The sequence below is a fragment of the Trichoderma gamsii genome (assembly GCF_001481775.2).
Source record: "Trichoderma gamsii strain T6085 chromosome Unknown Scaffold_11.2, whole genome shotgun sequence".
NCBI classification, from domain to species: domain Eukaryota; kingdom Fungi; phylum Ascomycota; class Sordariomycetes; order Hypocreales; family Hypocreaceae; genus Trichoderma; species Trichoderma gamsii.
The window spans coordinates 296839-314191 of record NW_020171348.1 but is presented as its reverse complement, the minus strand read 5'-3'; the positions used below and the strand labels follow the sequence as shown (position 1 = coordinate 314191).

The following is a 17353-nucleotide window of genomic DNA, read 5'->3' as shown; positions in this document are numbered from 1 at the left end:
ATACGAACCACACTCCGTCGGGCATCAATCTGTCTCGCAGCAAACTTATTCTACCCTGCTTTAATTCACATGCACCCCAATGAGCGTGCTGCTGATTCCATTTCCGCGCGGTTATTTCCTTGCTGTTTGTTTAAGCATGACTCGACGCCCCATGTTAGTGCATATGCCTAGCACATCCCACTCTGCACTTACATGGCAGCAAACCCCAAAGCCTTCTGGGGGAGGGAGCCCATGTGGTATCAAAATCAAAGCCCAACAGGCATTAGAGTAGCATTGGGGCCTTTCAATAGCAGAAAAAAATCCCAGCCTTTCTACCTGAACACCAGCCTCGTCTACCTGCAATTACTATTTTACTATTTTCAACGACTCCAAAGCCTGCTTCCAACTCCAAAGCCTACTCCAACACGTCGTTAGCAAGCTCCACCAACTCCAACTAGCCCCATCACCAATAGCCGCCACAAACTCCCCCCATCCGCAAATGTCCTCACCTCACCCAAGCCTTGCTGCCAACCTCGACATGGTGAAACAGACACCCATTCAGGCCATTGACAAGGCCAGTTTCACCATCCCCCAAACTGAGCCGGCAACTTATCGATTACGCCAATGCATCTGTTTCGACAATGTCGTCATCTCCTCTTCTTCAGAGTCGCAAAAGATGAAATGAATCATGCCCGTCAAAAGTGAGAGTTGACAGACCCGTCTTAGGGCCACTACAGTGACATGCAGCGCATGCACTCGGGATTTACCAGTTACCCTGTTACCCACTGATCATCCTCTCTTTTAAGCAAAACGGTTCGTTTCATGATGAAAGTCTTCGTCATCAGTGAGCAGGTACACTTTTATATGTATTGGCTAAAAGTGGCATTTTTCAGCAAAGCCATCATATCATTGCCTGTCAGATCATCTAGATCAAGCCGTCGTTGCCCCTTTCTCCTTCTTTGATTCGAAGCTTCTGCCTATCCCATATCAAACACTGTTGAATACTAGATCAAGAAATGCTGGGAATCTAAAATCTAATCAATTGATACTGCTTCGACTATGTCAATATGTACAGGTAAAGTCGAAAAGTGCCTCATGTAAGCTGTCATTACCCAATGTGACAAACTCGGTCCTGGCCATGCAAAAAAATATTACCAACGCCAAAACTCCGACATCCTTCCAAAGCTTCTATACGATCATGACATCGTGAAATCGTTGGAGAGAATGCCGGGATTGCTCTATCAAAAGAGACATTTGGTCCAAAACATCGCCTCGCAAATCGTCCAAATCCACCGCCCATCGCAACATCCAAATTCGCTTTGGAGTTGCTATTATGAATCAAGTGATATCCTGCTTGGCAACACAAGCAGAGATCTGGTGTATCAAGTTAGAGTAGTAAATCGCTCAAGAGAGTACCGTGTCAAGGTGAGTGCCTGAAGTTTGCTTTTCTCTTGAGGTATCAGAGAGTACTAGTAACAATACTATCCAATACTGAATCGTCTGACGGGGGATGACGAAATCACTCGTGATCCGAGAGTGGCTTTTTACAGACGAGATCCAAAAAATGAAGAATAAAAAAAAATGCTTTTAGCCTCGTCGGAGGTCGGCAAAGTACTGTCGTTAGATATCAAGGCAGGCTGGTCCTTTCAATAAAAAAAAATAAAAGTTGGTGGCTTCGAGCCACATGCAAGGTTTGTAGGAGAGAGAAAAGGTACTTGGTGCGACGTGGCAGAGAGCAACATCACCAAGTTAGATCTGGCCTTTAATGTCCACTTTCTGGAAAGCCGAGGCTCTGGAGCTCTCAAAGAGGTTCCCAGCTTTGCCAGTCAGGAACGCAATGTACTCTGTGCGATCTTCAAGAAGGTGTTGCCCCTGGTAATCAATGATGAACTGGGCAGCATCAGCATCAGATTCGAAACCGAGCTCCTCAGTGATGAAGCGCAGCTTGACGTCAGGTTTATATCTGTTGATGTGCGTTAGCATTTAAAATCCGGTCAAAGAAATAAGAGTAAATTCAACGTACCCTCTGCAGATATTGCACAGAGCTGCAAGGCGCTCCCTCGTGACAAACATATCCATGAGATATGCACCCATGTTGGGCGTGTCAAGGTATAGCTGGAAGAACTTGTGATAGTTGCCCAATGCCAGCGTCGACCGTACGTCGAGAGCGTGCTTGATCGGCTTCTCTTCCTTCTCCGCTGCTGTTAGATCTGCCAGGGTGTCGTTCAGGCCGGTTCGGTTGGCAGTGTGAATGAAATAGAGGATACGATACGCCTTAAATTCAATGTGGTTTCCCTTCAGGCCCATTGCATACAATGACCGCAACTGAGTCTGGCACTGATTATACTCACCAATGTCCCCCTTCTCCAAGGCAATCCGGGCGTGGATTTCATAGACGGAAACAGTAAACTCGTTCTTGATGCGCTGAACCGTGAGATCCTGGCGCATCGACTTGAACTGGTCGCAAATGTAGGAATAGTTGCTCTCCTTTCTCCACTTCTTCTTCAGCAAATCCAACGTTTGACGGAGAACTCTCTCAGGCCGCACGTTGGACGCTACAGGGGGGGCAGTGAGGCGGAGATACTTCTTTTCAAGAACTTCGGAGGTGCCGACGATAGGACCAGTCGGTGGAGTTGGGCTGGGCGACGAGATATTGGCCGCCTTGTACTCATTCTCGAAACGGCGTTTGCGCTTGTTGGCTTCTTTTTGGAACTTACTAGACTTGGGGTCATCGAGGGCCACCCGCTTGTCGGGGGAATACGAAATGCGATCCTCGAGGGATCGGCCTGAGTTAGTAGAGTGCCATGGTGGCGTGGACGTATCATTATTTGCAAAGTCATTGGACTTTCGCTTTCTAGGATTGAACTTGTCGTCGGTATATACTGGCGTTGTCAACGACAACGAGGCAGCGTGATGGTGCAACTTTAGCTGTGCCTCACGGTCAGCTCTCACCAAAGCTTGGGGCAAGGGCATGTTGTCCCAATCAATAGTGTAGAGCGAGTTGTTCTCTTTGGCGCTGCCGATGGTATCTTTTAATTTTGCTTCAAGTTCCGCACGGGAGACGGAGGCATCCTCGTTCTCAGGGTGGAAAGACCGCTGGACATATCGACGGACTGATTCCGGCCATTCAGTCTTGCCTCCTTTGGGCTGTTCTACGGGTGCTGGAGGAGACGCATTTGTTGTAGTCCCGGGAGCAGAGGCTTGAGCCTGAGCGGCATTTGACGCGTACATGTTATAAGCTGGTGGTGGTGGCGGAGGAGGAGTGTAATGGCCAAAGCCTTGTCGTACTTGTACTGGAATGAAAGCAGGGTCTATGAGAAAAGTTAGAGATCACAGGTCAAAGCAAGCAAGGGAGATGCGAGACATACTAGGTGGATAGGCATAAGACGCCGGAGGAGGGTGCTGAGGGACGACGCCCGGCGGGTGCTGGGCGCTTGACCAACTTGGCATCATCGTGGCGGCTGGGGAATTGCTGGCTGGAGTTAGTTTTACGAGGTGCGAACGATGAATCAGGTGCAGAGAGAGAGTCTGGCGAGAACTCTGGCAACAGTTTGATGTTTCTTTGTTGCGATGCGTGGGATGAGATCAGGAGGCAACAGGCGAGTTGGGCCGCAGTGGGAAAATGTGCGAGGGAGAAAGCCCCGTGATTTGAAGTCAGCGGCTGAATGCCGGTTATTCTCGCTGGACCCTTCGTGCGCTGGCAGTGGTGAGGCCTGCGCGTTATCCCGGATCTGGCAAGTAGTGGGGACAGACCAGATGTGACCGGCGGTACGTACCTCTGCGCGGGATGCCATGCCTTCCAGGTTGACGAGAAGCTTAAGCTGCGGTGGTGAAACCTTGCTTCTGTCATTATCATCACTTTATCTTCACTGCTGCTTGAAATTCTCGACCTTTACAGTATTCATTACTGCTTTCCCTTACTACACTATCATTATTCAAAATTCCTTCATCGCCAAAAATTAGATTTCCTGCCTCTACTCACCACAGCTCCTTCGGCACGTGCCATTGAGCGCATCATCGATCCCGCAGCGATTCACCCACTCATTCACCAAGAGGCTGGCTCTTTGCCACAGCCGCGGGACGAATGTTCCTGAAGCACCTTGATCTCACTACTGCACTGCGGCCTCTGTATCTTCCGGATGAAGTACTGCTCTTTGTCCAAGACAATGTCGGCTTGTACGAGGGGTAAGTCATATGGCGGGGTTCAAGGTCGATGATCATGAGGATGATGCTGATGAGGCGAGATATAATGTAGGAAGTACAAGCTTCCAAATCAGCAAAATGGCCAGGTGTACCTAACGTCTCATCGCGTATGCTATGTCGATAAAATTGAGCCGAGGAAGTACTCAGCTGCTCTGGACCTCAAGGAGGTGGATCGGTATGAGTTCTATGCCGGCTTCTTCAAGTCCTCGGCCAAGGTCACCATTGTGCCCAAGCCTTTGAGACGATCTGCCCTCCACAACCGCGTCATGTCCGGTACGGGAGTCAACTCACGACACAGCACGCCATCTCCTACATCGTCCAATGACGCCTACGCTCCTCCTACTGGGCCTCCTCCAGCTGCAGCCACCTGGGTCTGCAACATTTGCAGCTTCTCGAATCCTGTCCCTTCCAACTTTGATCCCGCGGCTGCAAATGCCCACACTCCTCTCCCTCCTTGCTTAGCATGCGGCATCAAGCCGGCGCTATCACTGGTGCTCAAGGCGGCTATTAGTAGTGCAAGCCGTCCTTCACCTTCGCCGAATCCCAGCCAACCGGGAAACATCAATAACTATACATTTTCGTCAGCATCAGCAGTGACCTTGGGGCTTGTCGATCCCTTCGCAACGCCTGGCGAACAAAGAAAGTCTGATACTGCAATCGCCTTTCAATGTCCTCGGTGCACGTTCTCCAACCATCCATCACTATTATCCTGCGAGATGTGTGGAGCGCCCTTACTCTCGCAAGATGCACCTCCAACCATATCCACTGCTGAGTACATCAGAATACTATCTCAGTCTCCTGGGCCCATCAAAGATACCAGCCAAGGCGCTGTTGATTTTGCAGAAAGCGTCAAAATATCTTTTCGAGGTGGCGGCGAGAAAATCTTTTACGAGCGCCTGAAGAGCGCCATGACGCAGCGAAAATGGCTGCTTCAAGATGCTCCTCCAGCTCCAAAGAGCAGTCGCATGGCTGACGATAACTCCTCCAGTGGCTCACCAGGCACTCCAACCCAGAGAACGAAAACAGCCGGTATTGCTGGACTGGAGCAGCTAGGCTTAAACATGCGGAAGAATAACGAGATACTAATCGGCAGTGCCTTTGAAGACCTTGAGGCCTTGATGACCTCTGCCAAGGAAGTTGTTGCACTAGCAGAGAGATTCGCACAGCAAGTCAACGGGGCCAGCGCCGACGTCACCTCCAAGGAAAACACAATCTTAGCCGAATCCGCCCACCAGCTCGGTCTCATCACCACCAAAGACATCGTCGGCAGCGGCGGAGGCTCCGACTCCCTCTACTTCTCTGAACTCGCCCGCAACCTGGCAGAGTTCCTCACCGACGACGCAAGAGGCGTGCTCAAGCGCGCCGGCGGCATCCTCACCCTCGTCGACCTCTGGGCCATGTTCAACCGCGCCCGCGGCGGCGTCGAGCTCGTCAGCCCCATGGACTTTGAAAAGGCCGCCCAGATGTGGGAGGCGCTCAAGCTGCCCGTCCGGCTGCGCACGTTCCGCAGCGGCGTCATGGTCGTCCAGGCGCGCGACCGCACCGACGACGCCACCATCAGGTCCATCCTGGCTTGGTTGCAGGACTTGCACGAGTTCCCGCCCGACCGGGAGGTTGCGTGGGATTGGCGCGAGTTTGGGCGCGGTGTCACGGCACAGGATACGGCGGAGCGTTTTTGTTGGAGCTTGGGCGTGGCGGAGGAGGAGCTTTTGATGGCGGAGGAACAGGGAGTTTTGTGTCGCGAGGAAGGGCTTGAGGGGTTAAAGTTTTGGAAGAATTACATTGGCAAGACGGACATTGCGGTGTTGCAGAAACGGGAGGCTCAGGAAGAGGCGGATGCGATTTTGCGGCGTTTGAAGGACACTGGTCTTATATAGGTGCTTGTACTTGCATCTCCTTTAACGTGGCCCATGATTTTGATAGAAGTATGAGGATATGGTTTACATCGGGATTGTCTTGGAGTTTGTACATAGAATTTGCGTTATCAATTTTGATTGATACGATATTATACATGAGCAGCTTAGAGGCTTGATTATTCTTGCTTTTTAGCAACACATTGCTTCACCCGGCTACCGTCTGGATATAATAAAAACGGTTCATAAAGAAAACACCGCAACTCCAACAGTTCCCTCTTGTCTTTTAACAAACTCCATGTTCGCATCAGTGAACGTGACCTGCATTTCCCCCAGCCGTCCAATCTCCGAAATTGTGAGAATAAATAAGAAAAAGTCAAGTCAAAAGCAGATTCGATACCTGGCTGGCTAAAATCACAACGCCATTCAACTTCCAAAGCAGCCCTCAAGTCTTCACACCACAACATGTGTCGACATGTGCTCCACGGCCTCCTTGATCGAACGGAGCATTCTCTGGTTGACACAAAAGGGGCATCGCAGCGGCCTGTCGTGAGTAGCCATGGGCACCTCTGACGAATGAATCGGCGTAAGAGTCAGGTCGTGCGAGATATCGTGGCCAGGCGTAGCATAGCGGGTATCAGAGGGTGCGCGGGCGGCGGGTGGTGCGGCCATCATGACCTGCTGCTGAAGTCCCGCGGCTCGTTCCTGGCGATCTCGCTCTTCGCGCACAGCCGCGGCCTGCTCCTCGGCGGCCTGTTCCTCCTGCTGCAGCTGCCGAAGGGCGTTTTGGAGCACCACCTCGGGGTCGTCGTCTTCGTACATGGGCTGATCGGGCGGGGGCTGGGCGAGCGTGGGCTCAACGGGTGCCAGAGCCGATAGCGGAGCCGCATGGGCATTTGCCAGTCGTCGGATGATTTCGTCTCTGACCAGCGCACAGGTGTTGAGGCTCGATTCGACGCCCACGACGCGCAGCACCTGCTCCCGGATCGCGGCCGGGCTCGTGTCAGACTGGATGGCCATGAAGCGCGGCACGCAGTCGGCAAGGTAGTCGATGTCCTCGGCGGGGTTGATGCCTCCGTCGCCGTGCCGCCGCTGGCGCCTGATCAGCAGGCCGTATCTCTTCTTGAAGCGATGGATCCAGCCCGGCGAAAACTCGGGCGGGCTCTCCTCCTTGTAGCGCGGCAGCTGGCTGAAGATGCTCTTCGCCTTCTCGCCCAGCTCCTCGTTGGTCGGCTGGCGGCCCGCGGCTTGGACCTGCTGGTACCAGAGCAGCACCAGCTTCTCGACGTCGGGCCAGTTGCCAAAGCGCAGCCGCGAGCCCGACAGCTGCGGGTTGTCGCCGTCGAGGCGCGAGTACTTGGGCGACAGCGAGTGCGAGACGGTGGACTGGCTGATCTGCTGGCCGTACTGCGCAAAGAACCACTCGATGCAGGCCTTGTGCGACGGCCGGATCGTCTGGTTATTCGCCCATCGCCGCAGCGCTCGGCGCTGGTCCAGCGTCAGCGAGTGCCGCTCCTTGGGCCCGTCCACGGACGGCGAAAGGTCGCCGCCGTCGGCGCCCACCAGCGAAGGGTCAGTCGCAGCGGCGGCCATCTCGTGGTGGTTTTCCCTTTAGCAGGTTGGCGTCTTCGTGGAATTGCAATCGTTGTATCCGATGGATGCAGGATTTGGTGCTGCTTAAGGAGATGGTGCATGCGCCAAAAAAAAAATCGCGGTGGCGGGGCGCGTTATTCGGCAAGGCCTTTATGGCGCCTCACGTGATTGCATTGCGACCCTTTTTGCGTTTCCAGAGGCGGCAGAGGCTGCATGTTGGCTCCGCGATGTGCTGGATTGCCAGCGGCGGCAGCCCGCTGATAGGCGAGCCTTGTTGGCTGGCCTGCATCTGCTGCTTGCTGCACGGCCATGGAGGACGCTTCGCAGACGACGAGTCTCGCATGCAGCGAGTGGCTCTGTGGTCGTTGGATATGCGGTTCTGCCGGCTAAGCAGCATCTTCGCATTAACGGGGATAGCGAGACAGCTCGTCTTCTGTATATGCTTATATCCCTTAGTCGCCTGCCAATTGAAGCTCAAGTAAAGCCACCAGTCAAAAGCTGCGGGCATCAACACCCTCCCGGGCGCTAGACTAGGACATAAAGCAGTAGATGATTCGGCATGTAATTAAAGCAATGCCAAATCCCTTTATTATGCTATCAAATGCTAGATAAAATGCATTTTAGAACAGTTGCCTCAACCGTCTTGACTCGGTGTATTACATACATACAGCCAATCAACCCGAGGCTTCAATAATTGCCTACCTAGGCAAGTAAACAGTCGGCCAAATTGGCTAGCGGAATCATGGAATATGCGGAGTCGACTATGAAATAAAGCTGTTCTGAGCTGACGGCTTCATGAGCAACTATGCTCTATCCTAATCTCATTGTACTAGTTATGTCAGCTTCTAGAGATGCTCTCAAGTCGGTCTCTTAAGGCTGATATGGTAAGCTGCAATTTCCTTTAAACCGATTTTGTTATACTCCCGGCAGTCCATGCTGCAGTTTGGTTTAGTAAATGTTACAAGAGCATAGCGAATGTATTCCTCAATGAGGTTGCTAGGTAGGATATCACATATTACATCGAGAGACATAATCATCTGCAGTCAGCTATCATGCATGCCAAAAACTCAATATCAATGGACAACAGCAGCTTCGACACGGCATCACTAGGTTATTTGGTCGTTTCCCGTCGCTCTAGAGGCAACGCTGGGAACAAAGAAAGCAGCAATATGTATGCAATTGCGCAAATCAGCTCGTCTTGCTTGGGAGAATAAATTGTATCGCATCTATCTCGAGACATTCGCTCTCCAGGCATCTATTTATGTACAATACACTATACACTGCCATCCCGCAACCCCAATTTTCAAATTTTGCAATTTAGTGCTTCTTGTCCTGCTCCTCAAGGAATTTCCTGTCAAGCCATTAGTCAGGTTCTCGTCCAAGTCGCCCACAGTAGTATATCACGCACTTGATGAAGTCGGCCTCGTCAGAGCTGGAAGCGTTGATCGGGGGAGCAGCGGCGGCAGAAGCGGGCTTCTTGGGGCCAGAAGCAGCGTAGTAGGCACCACCGAAAAGGGTAGCCAACCAGCCCATGGCAAGCTGTGGTTTTTTGACATTATGTTAGACCTTGACATCTCAGAAAGAACTTGGCATGGGACTTCTTTTCTCGGCAGAACATACGTAGTGACCGCCGACTTGTCGGCCAGCAATCGTGTAGGTAGCGAGACCAGCCATTGTAACCTCGGGATATGCGTCAAAAGGGTGGACGGGAGGGAGAGACGGGAATCAATGGATTGCTGTAGAGTTGAGAATCGATGGCGGGCGACAAAAACGGAGACTTGACTTGTGCCTGGAATTGCAGGCCCGGCATCTGGCGGCTATTCCTCGGCGGAGCTTATCGGCGCAGTGGATGCCCGACTCAATTTCGCTGCCGACGTCACTATTGTCTCGGACCCGAACAGCTTTGCGGGAGTTCCTCAGATATAAGCGCGGCCATCCTACTTACTAGCTTCAACGGCGTCGTGATTGTAAACTGTTTGTTTTGCCGTACAGAAAGTCAACTTTTTTTGAGCGGCCAGTTTCTTGTCTTATTTGTATTATATTTCTTTCCTAATCACAGTTTCATCATGGGTTGGTGGGGGAAATCTTCAGAGGCCAAGGCCGAGGACCAGCAGCGCAAAGAGTCGCAGAGCGAAGGCGCTTTCGATCCCACACTCCCCAAGGCTGAGAAGCTGCCCAAGGGCCTGCAGAAGATTGTCGACAAGGCCGATAAGGACGAGAGTTTCTTTGACAGCATCAAAGAGGGAAGGTAATTGCGGGCTGCACCTATTTTGGATCTTACAAGTGAGAGCCTGAGCTAACCGCAATTCAGCGCCCCCGACTCGACGGAGAGCAACTTGCGATATGCCGCGTATGCAACCCGACTTCGAACAATTCTGCTGTCTGCGCATCGATATGTCGCCTACACGTCTGATATTGGCGAATCGTTCCGTCCCGTCGCGCACCCGGGCCTCGTTCGCACGGCCTACGGAATCTCATGGCTCTATATTCTGGGCGACGTATCGTTTGAGGGATACCGCGCGTACTGGCGCAACCAGCGCGTCCTCAACCCGCAACTTCTGCTCAACTCTCATCAGCAGAGATTCTCCGGCCTTCCTGAAAAGGAGACGCAGAGCCTTACACCCGGTGTAGTTCCTCCATTGGAGGATTATCGAACAGTCATGGTGCAGAGAGCCATCTTCCAGAGCGTGGCCAGTATGGGACTGCCCGCCTTTACCATTCACAGCATGGTCAAGTACTCTGGAAAGGCCATGAAGAATGTCAAGAACGTTACTTTGCGAACATGGGGCCCTATTGGCCTTGGCTTGTCCGTCGTTCCATTCTTGCCCAGTCTCTTTGACAAGCCGGTCGAAGATGCCGTCGAGTGGGTGTTCCACAAGGGCTTTTCGCAGTTTGGAGGCCACGAATACGTCGGAGACTCGCCGGCTACTGGGCGGGAAAAGCTGATCAACAAGGATCTCAAAGCCAAGAAGGATTAATGAAGCGTTCTCTACTCTGTATATGGGATAAGGCGTTGGGGCATTACTCTACTCTTGGGGCATGGCATATGGGATAATTTCAAAATACCACAATAAAAAAGAATAACTTTGATATACACACCATTCATAAAATCAGTCTGCTGTTTAGATAGTCTGATTTTAAATGGTAGTGAATGCATGTTGGGCTTCAGTTACCAATTCCAGAGGCATCAAGACTCGTAGCGGGGCCCATGAATAACCCCGCGATGCAGCTGCAGCCTTAATCTCGCCTCGTCTTACTTGCGCTTGTACCCCTTGTGCTTGGCAACACTAACAATCTGCTTCCATTCCCTAATTGCATAAATCGATAGATACTTCAAATGACAAGGCGCGATTATTAGCGGTAGTACAAAGTGCACGTCCTTTCACCGGGCTTCAGCGGACAGACTGCCAAATTCAGCAGACGTATATAGGGGCTTCCAGACGCTTCCTTGCCACGTTTGGTCAGCCGACGGAATCACTCAGCCGCGCCGACAGTTCCAGCGCAGCCTCACTGCTTTCTAAGGCTACGACATTCACCCTGCCTGGCAAAGCACATCATATTAACCAGTTTAGTTAGCGAGATTGCAGCGACTTATTTATCTTCACGGACTCCCCCAAAATGGCGTCAGGTTCAGATTCCGATGCTCCTGAAACGAGCTACATCATGAAGAACAGAGAAGACGCCAGCCTAGTCGGCACCCACTGCCAGTACGAATACTGCAATCAGCTCGACTTCCTCCCCTTTTTTTGCCAGTCATGCACGAAGACGTTTTGCCTGGACCACCGCTCGGAATCTGCGCACAAGTGCTCGAACCCAGGGGCGTGGGCGGAGCGGAAACGACAGGCTCAGCTATCAAAGCCTTCCATAGGCCAGGGGCGGACGCTGCGAGATAAGATCTCGGAGAAGCCATGCGCTGCGGAGTGCGACACGATTGTCGGCACGTCTTTGACGCCAGGCGTGCACTGCGATACCTGTAACCGGGATTACTGCTTAAAACACCGCTTCAAAGATGATCACAACTGCAAGAACTTGACGCCACTTGGGGCACGGCCCATGCAAATTGATGTTGCTCAGAGGACGAAATCTGCTCTGGATCGGCTTCGCGCATGGGGGACGGCCAAGAAGGAGCAGGCTGGCAGGGCGCTGCCCAAACCCAAGCCCAGCTCGGCGGCAGCCCGTCTGGTTGCCGTCAACAGCCTGAAGAAATCCGCAAAGGGCGACGACAAACTGGCACCGGAGAAGCGCGTCTACGTCTATGTGGAGGCTGAAGCCGAGACGGCAAAGGCAAAGTTCCCCAAGGGCGAATTCTTCTATTCCAAAGACTGGGTCATTGGCAGAGTACTAGATGCGGCGGCACGGAGTCTTCAAGTACAGAATATCAACAATCAGAGCTCGGATGAGCGAGACAAGTTACGGATTTTCCATGTCGAGGGCGGCAGGCTTTTGGAGTTTGGCGAGAAGGTTGGGACGGCGTTACAGAGCGGGAATACCTTGGTACTATTGAGGGGCGTTGGCGCACCTCCGGATTTGATTGAGGCGTGAGAAAGCCGGGGGTAGAGAAATCTCAGGATACTGTCTTTTTGTTTCCCTTTTTCTATTCATTTTTGAATCTACAGATGGCGATTCTATGCAATGCGCATAATGAGTCGCGGATAGAGGGTGGATCGTACTATGTACATACTTAGACAGTATTATTATCACGCATTGTAGCGAATACTATAAATCTTAATTATTAGTCAAATCATCTCATGCCGCCACCAATTTTTATAGAAAGCATGAGGTCTTTCATTGAATTAGCCCATTTACGGGGAAATAAAGCTTAGTATTTGCAATTCACTTAGTAAACCGTTTCTTGAATTGCCACCTCATTTGATATGTCATCTTCAGGGTAGTCATATGAAGCTCCCTCGATGCACGTGATCCCGCGTACACTTTCGCGTTAGTGACGACATCGCTGATTCTCATCTCACTCCAATCCGCCCGCCCGTGAATCGCGTGTATCAAGAGATGCCTCCGTATGTGCCTCGCAAAAGGCTAAGAGTGTCCACGCCTGAAAATGCAACCATCGAGGATAAGACGGCCAGCGGAGTGAAATCCAAGGCGAGTAGCAGCCGGAAGAGAACGCTGTACGACGACCTGGACTCGTCACACACACCAAATGGTTCGGACTCACTTCTTCACGGCCTTGGAGGCGACGACAGCGATAGTCCTTTGTCTTCCTTGTCGGAAAGCGACTTCGAAGATGTCTCCATTGCGAAACAGCTGAAGACAAAAGATGCTGGCGATGCTGACGAAGATGATGAGGACGACGACATCGAGTTTGAGGATGTCGAAGCTCCTCAGCAGTCAATGCCGGACGCTCCAGTGCCGTCAGGCGACCTTGAGTTGACTCTGATCCGGGACACTCGAATATCTCTGACGAATCCTTTTGGTAACAAGAAGGGACCTTCGAAGCGAGAGCGAAAAGTTCGGAATGCGACCCATTGCGTCCACGTTCTGTGTCTTTTGTGGCACAATGCGGTTCGAAATTCTTGGATTTGCGATCCTGAAGTGCAAGCGATCATGGTGTCTCATGTCCCGCCCAGGCTCTGGGATGAAGTGGACCGATGGAGACGTAATAGTGGCCTGGAGAAGAGTCGGCCGATACCGAAACCCAAGGCATCGGCGAAAAGGAAGAGAGGCGCGAAGCAAGAGTCTCGAGACTGGGGCGAGGCTGCCCAGCGGCTCGAAGAAGGAGCTGTCGACATGAGCCACGGCGATCCTCTGTTTCGATTTATGAAGTCGCTAGTCGCCTGGTGGAAACAGCGATTTCGAGTCTCGACACCTGGCCTCCGGAAATGGGGCTACATGTCGCTGGAGCGTCTCGATAGACTCACCAAGGCGTATGTAGATCATGAGGACGACTACGAGGAATTTGGAGAGCGATTGAAAGGAATAGATGATTTTCGACAATGCGCTATTAACTGTAAAGGAAGTAGAGACGTTGGAGCTCAATTGTTTACGGCGCTTCTTCGAGGCTTGGGAGTTGATGCTCGTATGATCGCCAGTCTGCAGCCCCTGGGCTTCGGATGGAATAAACTGGAAGACGCAGATGCAGAGGAAGATGAAAAGAAGGAAAACACGCCTGCCAAGTCTGCGAATAAGCAAAAGTCTGAGAAGAAGCCAGCAGCAAAAGCTACAAAAAAGAAAGTGGCGGAGAAGCCAAAAGCCGACAGCACACCATCACGGCCACGCTCAGCTCGTTCATCTACGAGGCTGACTACCCCTCCAACCGAAGAGACCGAAGATGATTTAGAACTGGAGTACAAAGATACAGACGACGAATCTGTGGAGATAGATCTTACTCCAAAACCCAAATCTATATTTACGAAGAAATTCGATAATGACTTGGAATATCCGCATTACTGGATAGAAATCTTATCACCTGTTACAAAGAAATATTTATCAGTCGATCCGATTGTAAAAGGAACCGTCGCAGTAAATAGAGATCTCGTCGAGACATTTGAGCCTCGCGGCGCCAAAGCAGATAGGGCAAGACAAGTCATTTCTTATGTCGTGGGATACTCAGGAGATGGAACCGCAAAAGATGTTACGGTGCGCTATTTGAAACGACAAGTTCTTCCTGGTCGAACCAAAGGTGTCAGGATGCCTTTGGAGAAAATCCCAATTTATGATCGCAATGGAAAAGTAAAAAGATACGAAATGATGGACTGGTTCAAGACGGCCATGTCTGGATACAGGCGAGGAGACAAGAAGAATCCCGTCTCGGAAATCGATCAGCAAGAAGACGCAATAGACCTGAAGCCGGCGAAAGCAGAGAAGAAGGAGGTAAAGGAAGGCGAGGAGACACTGCAATACTATAAACAGTCAAAAGACTTTGCGTTGGAGAGGCACCTCAAACGCGAAGAGGCCCTAAGACGAGGGGCGGAACCAATCAAGATTTTCAAAAATAAAGGAAAGGGCGGCAAAGTCGAGGAAGAGGATGTTTATCTTCGGTCAGATGTTGTTAATGTCAAAAGCGCGGAAACTTGGCATAAACAAGGCCGAGCTCCGCTTGCTGGTGAAGAGCCTCTGAAGAGAGTCCCGTATCGAGCAGCGACATTAAACCGAAAGAGAGAAATATTAGAAGCCGAGGCAATGACTGGCCAAAAGGTCCTGCAGGGGTTATACAGTTTCGACCAGACTGATTGGATCATACCGCCGCCTATCAAGGACGGCGTGATTCCGAAGAACGAATACGGGTATGTGCATCTTGTAATGTAAACTTACTCACGCACTAATGTTGGTGTAGGAACATTGATCTGTTTGCTGAGCACATGTGTCCCGAGGGAGCTGTGCATGTGCCATTCAGGGGTGTAGGCAAAGTTTGTAAGAGGCTTGGAATTGATTACGCAGAGGCCGTAGTGGACTTTGAATTTGGCCACAGAATGGCTGTCCCCGTGATCCAGGGAGTCGTTATTGCGCAAGAACATCACGACAAGGTCATGGTCGAGCTAGAGAAAGACGAGGCTGAACGAGTGCGAAAGGAGGATGAGAAAAGACGCAAAGCAGCACTTGGCAAGTGGAGAAAGTTTCTCATGGGAATGCGCATCGTGCAGAGGATCCGTCAAGAATACGGCGAAGTCGATGACAGCGTATCTGTGTTTGGCCATTCTCGGGGCAAAATGCAAGTCGATGAACCGCCAGCGGCTCATGACGAAGAAATGGCAGGCGGATTCCTTCCTGAAGGATATGAGGAAGATGGCGAGGACCATCGGGCGCATGAGACGTCAAACTTCTTTCCCTCGCTCGAAGAGGATGATCATGGCGGAGATGGGGATCTCGTAATGGAAGATGATGGCGGAGCTGGCACGAGCGAAGCTCAGACTGAAACAGAGATGCTAGCGGAGGCGAAAGGGAAGAAGCCGGTGGCGCCAAAGGGGCGTAAGCCACGAGCAACACGGCGGAAGAAACAAGTTGTTGATAGTGAAGATGATGATGAGGATGATGAATGATGAGTTGGATATGCTTTGGGATTTTGGAACTTTACTATGGTGGGGATATGGAGCGAGGCATCGATTTCATAACGGAATGGCGATGCATGTAAAAGTCGACAGCTAGTCACGATGTTGGCAATATTCTGGCTACAGAGCTATAGACTTGATATACCTCGGGCTTGAAATAGCTAGGAGCAAACAACTGCGCTGGGAATCTCGAGTTTGGGATTTTTATGACCATAAGCTTTTCCAAAAACTTTCCTTGGTTTGGTGACGCGTACTACCCTCCACCTTCTCGCTCTCCGGAGCGCCACCTCTTCTAGAAGTTTGCTCTATAGAGATAAGGATATTCTTTATACTGCAGTTATCTAGGTTCAAATCGCCTACAAAGGCAGTTCACTGACCAGTAGCATCAGTAGCATCAGTAGCATCAGTAGCATCAGTAGCATCAGTAGCATCAGTAGCATCAGTAGCATCAGTAGCATCAGTAGCATCAGTAGCATCGGAAGCATCAGTAGCATCGGAAGCATCAGTAGCATCGGAAGCAGCAATAACTACATGTAGAGTGCGGGTAATAGATTTAGGGGGTTGGATAACATTACTTCATAACAGAAACTATGATTGCTTTAATACCTAGCTGAGGCTTGGGAGCGGCTTTTCATATCCGGAAGAAAATGCAATTGTCGACATTGATATTGCGAACTCCAATATTATAGTCACCGATGTTATAAACATCGATATTATGGATCCTAATGTTGATGTCGACAACAGCATTTTCCTCCTAGTATCCCTCTTAGAACACTATTCCGCCTTCTCATTTTCCTTTTTATCCTATCCACTCTATTCTACCAAGAGTCGATTCTCCTAAAAGCCTATTTCGATAATTTCAAAATCTATAATCTCGTTGCTTCCAGACGGGGCTCAACAAAGTTCGTCTACTTTACATGGTTTCAAGCGATGAGGCTCTTGTATCCACCTTCCAAGCCGCAAAGATACAGTTGACCTCTCTGCTTCTGGGCGAGCATCTCCTATATCAAGGGCTAGTTTTTCATCTTCCTTCTCTGGCATATTCTTCTCATTTGGATCCTTAAATAGCCTTAACCGTCGTGGGCACTGTCGTTGTTCCAGTAGCAGCCATCAAAAGAAGTGATACTTGATAATCCAAGTCCGTCATGACTATGTCCACTCCTATCCCGGCCCTTTTGGCGTCATTTGCCGAAATGACGACGGAGAAAGTCTTCGGCATGATCTATCTGTCCATTCTCCTCATTTATTACCCCGAAATTCAACGCTTGGCTGAGCAGAAAGGGGATGTCAGATGCGCCTTCTACTTGTTCCTCTTCTACCTCTGTTTCATCGGTCGCTACTGTGCCCCCGACACCTATGTGGTCTATAGGTACCTCTGTCAATTGGAGCTTGTGGACTCAGATCCCACAGACATCGAACTGTTTTTTGCCTCACAGACTTAGCCTTCTTATATATCTGTGTTCACGATGTGAACACATACAAAAAGTACATACTGAAGAGCATCAACCTGCACGAACTTTCGCTTTTGGATACTTATGGGGGCTGGCAACACGGCCGAAATTCCTGGTTCAAGACACTGAAGAATAAATTTCCACTCTTTTAGGACATGGCCACCCTTCAAGTCGTTTGGATGCTTCTAGTGTAGACTAGTCCACCTCTAGAAAATCCCATCATGGATCTTGCAGCCCGTGTCCGAGATGCTTGCTGGTAAAAGGTCCTACA

At 50.8% G+C, this 17353-nt stretch overlaps 6 protein-coding genes across 6 annotated transcripts; 3 read left to right on the top strand and 3 right to left on the bottom strand.

The window, feature by feature from the left end:
* Window positions 1-1728: 1728 nt before the first annotated feature.
* On the bottom strand, window positions 1729-3432 carry TGAM01_v204007 (hypothetical protein; the record flags this gene model as incomplete). Its single annotated transcript, XM_018800554.1, has 3 exons — window positions 1729-1942; window positions 2003-3290; window positions 3348-3432. 3 exons carry the CDS (start codon window positions 3430-3432, stop codon window positions 1729-1731), a joined length of 1587 nt encoding a protein of 528 aa, XP_018666019.1.
* Window positions 3433-4063: 631 nt separating this feature from the next.
* Window positions 4064-6059, top strand: TGAM01_v204005 (hypothetical protein; the record flags this gene model as incomplete). The annotated part of the gene is made up of 2 exons (XM_018800553.1): window positions 4064-4164; window positions 4235-6059. The coding sequence occupies 2 exons, from the start codon at window positions 4064-4066 to the stop codon at window positions 6057-6059; spliced, it is 1926 nt and encodes a 641-aa protein (XP_018666018.1).
* Window positions 6060-6488: 429 nt separating this feature from the next.
* TGAM01_v204006 (hypothetical protein) lies at window positions 6489-7628 on the bottom strand (the record flags this gene model as incomplete). Its single annotated transcript, XM_024549330.1, has 2 exons — window positions 6489-7253; window positions 7599-7628. The coding sequence occupies 2 exons, from the start codon at window positions 7626-7628 to the stop codon at window positions 6489-6491; spliced, it is 795 nt and encodes a 264-aa protein (XP_024405915.1).
* A 1317-nt stretch (window positions 7629-8945) lies between these two features.
* TGAM01_v204004 (hypothetical protein) lies at window positions 8946-9302 on the bottom strand (the record flags this gene model as incomplete). The annotated part of the gene is made up of 3 exons (XM_018800551.1): window positions 8946-8979; window positions 9037-9167; window positions 9249-9302. The coding sequence occupies 3 exons, from the start codon at window positions 9300-9302 to the stop codon at window positions 8946-8948; spliced, it is 219 nt and encodes a 72-aa protein (XP_018666016.1).
* Window positions 9303-9694: 392 nt separating this feature from the next.
* Window positions 9695-10606, top strand: TGAM01_v204003 (hypothetical protein; the record flags this gene model as incomplete). Its single annotated transcript, XM_018800550.2, has 2 exons — window positions 9695-9876; window positions 9940-10606. 2 exons carry the CDS (start codon window positions 9695-9697, stop codon window positions 10604-10606), a joined length of 849 nt encoding a protein of 282 aa, XP_018666015.2.
* A 640-nt stretch (window positions 10607-11246) lies between these two features.
* Window positions 11247-15622, top strand: TGAM01_v204002 (xeroderma pigmentosum group C-complementing protein; the record flags this gene model as incomplete). Its single annotated transcript, XM_024549329.1, has 3 exons — window positions 11247-12166; window positions 12572-14869; window positions 14920-15622. 3 exons carry the CDS (start codon window positions 11247-11249, stop codon window positions 15620-15622), a joined length of 3921 nt encoding a protein of 1306 aa, XP_024405914.1.
* Window positions 15623-17353: the final 1731 nt, after the last annotated feature.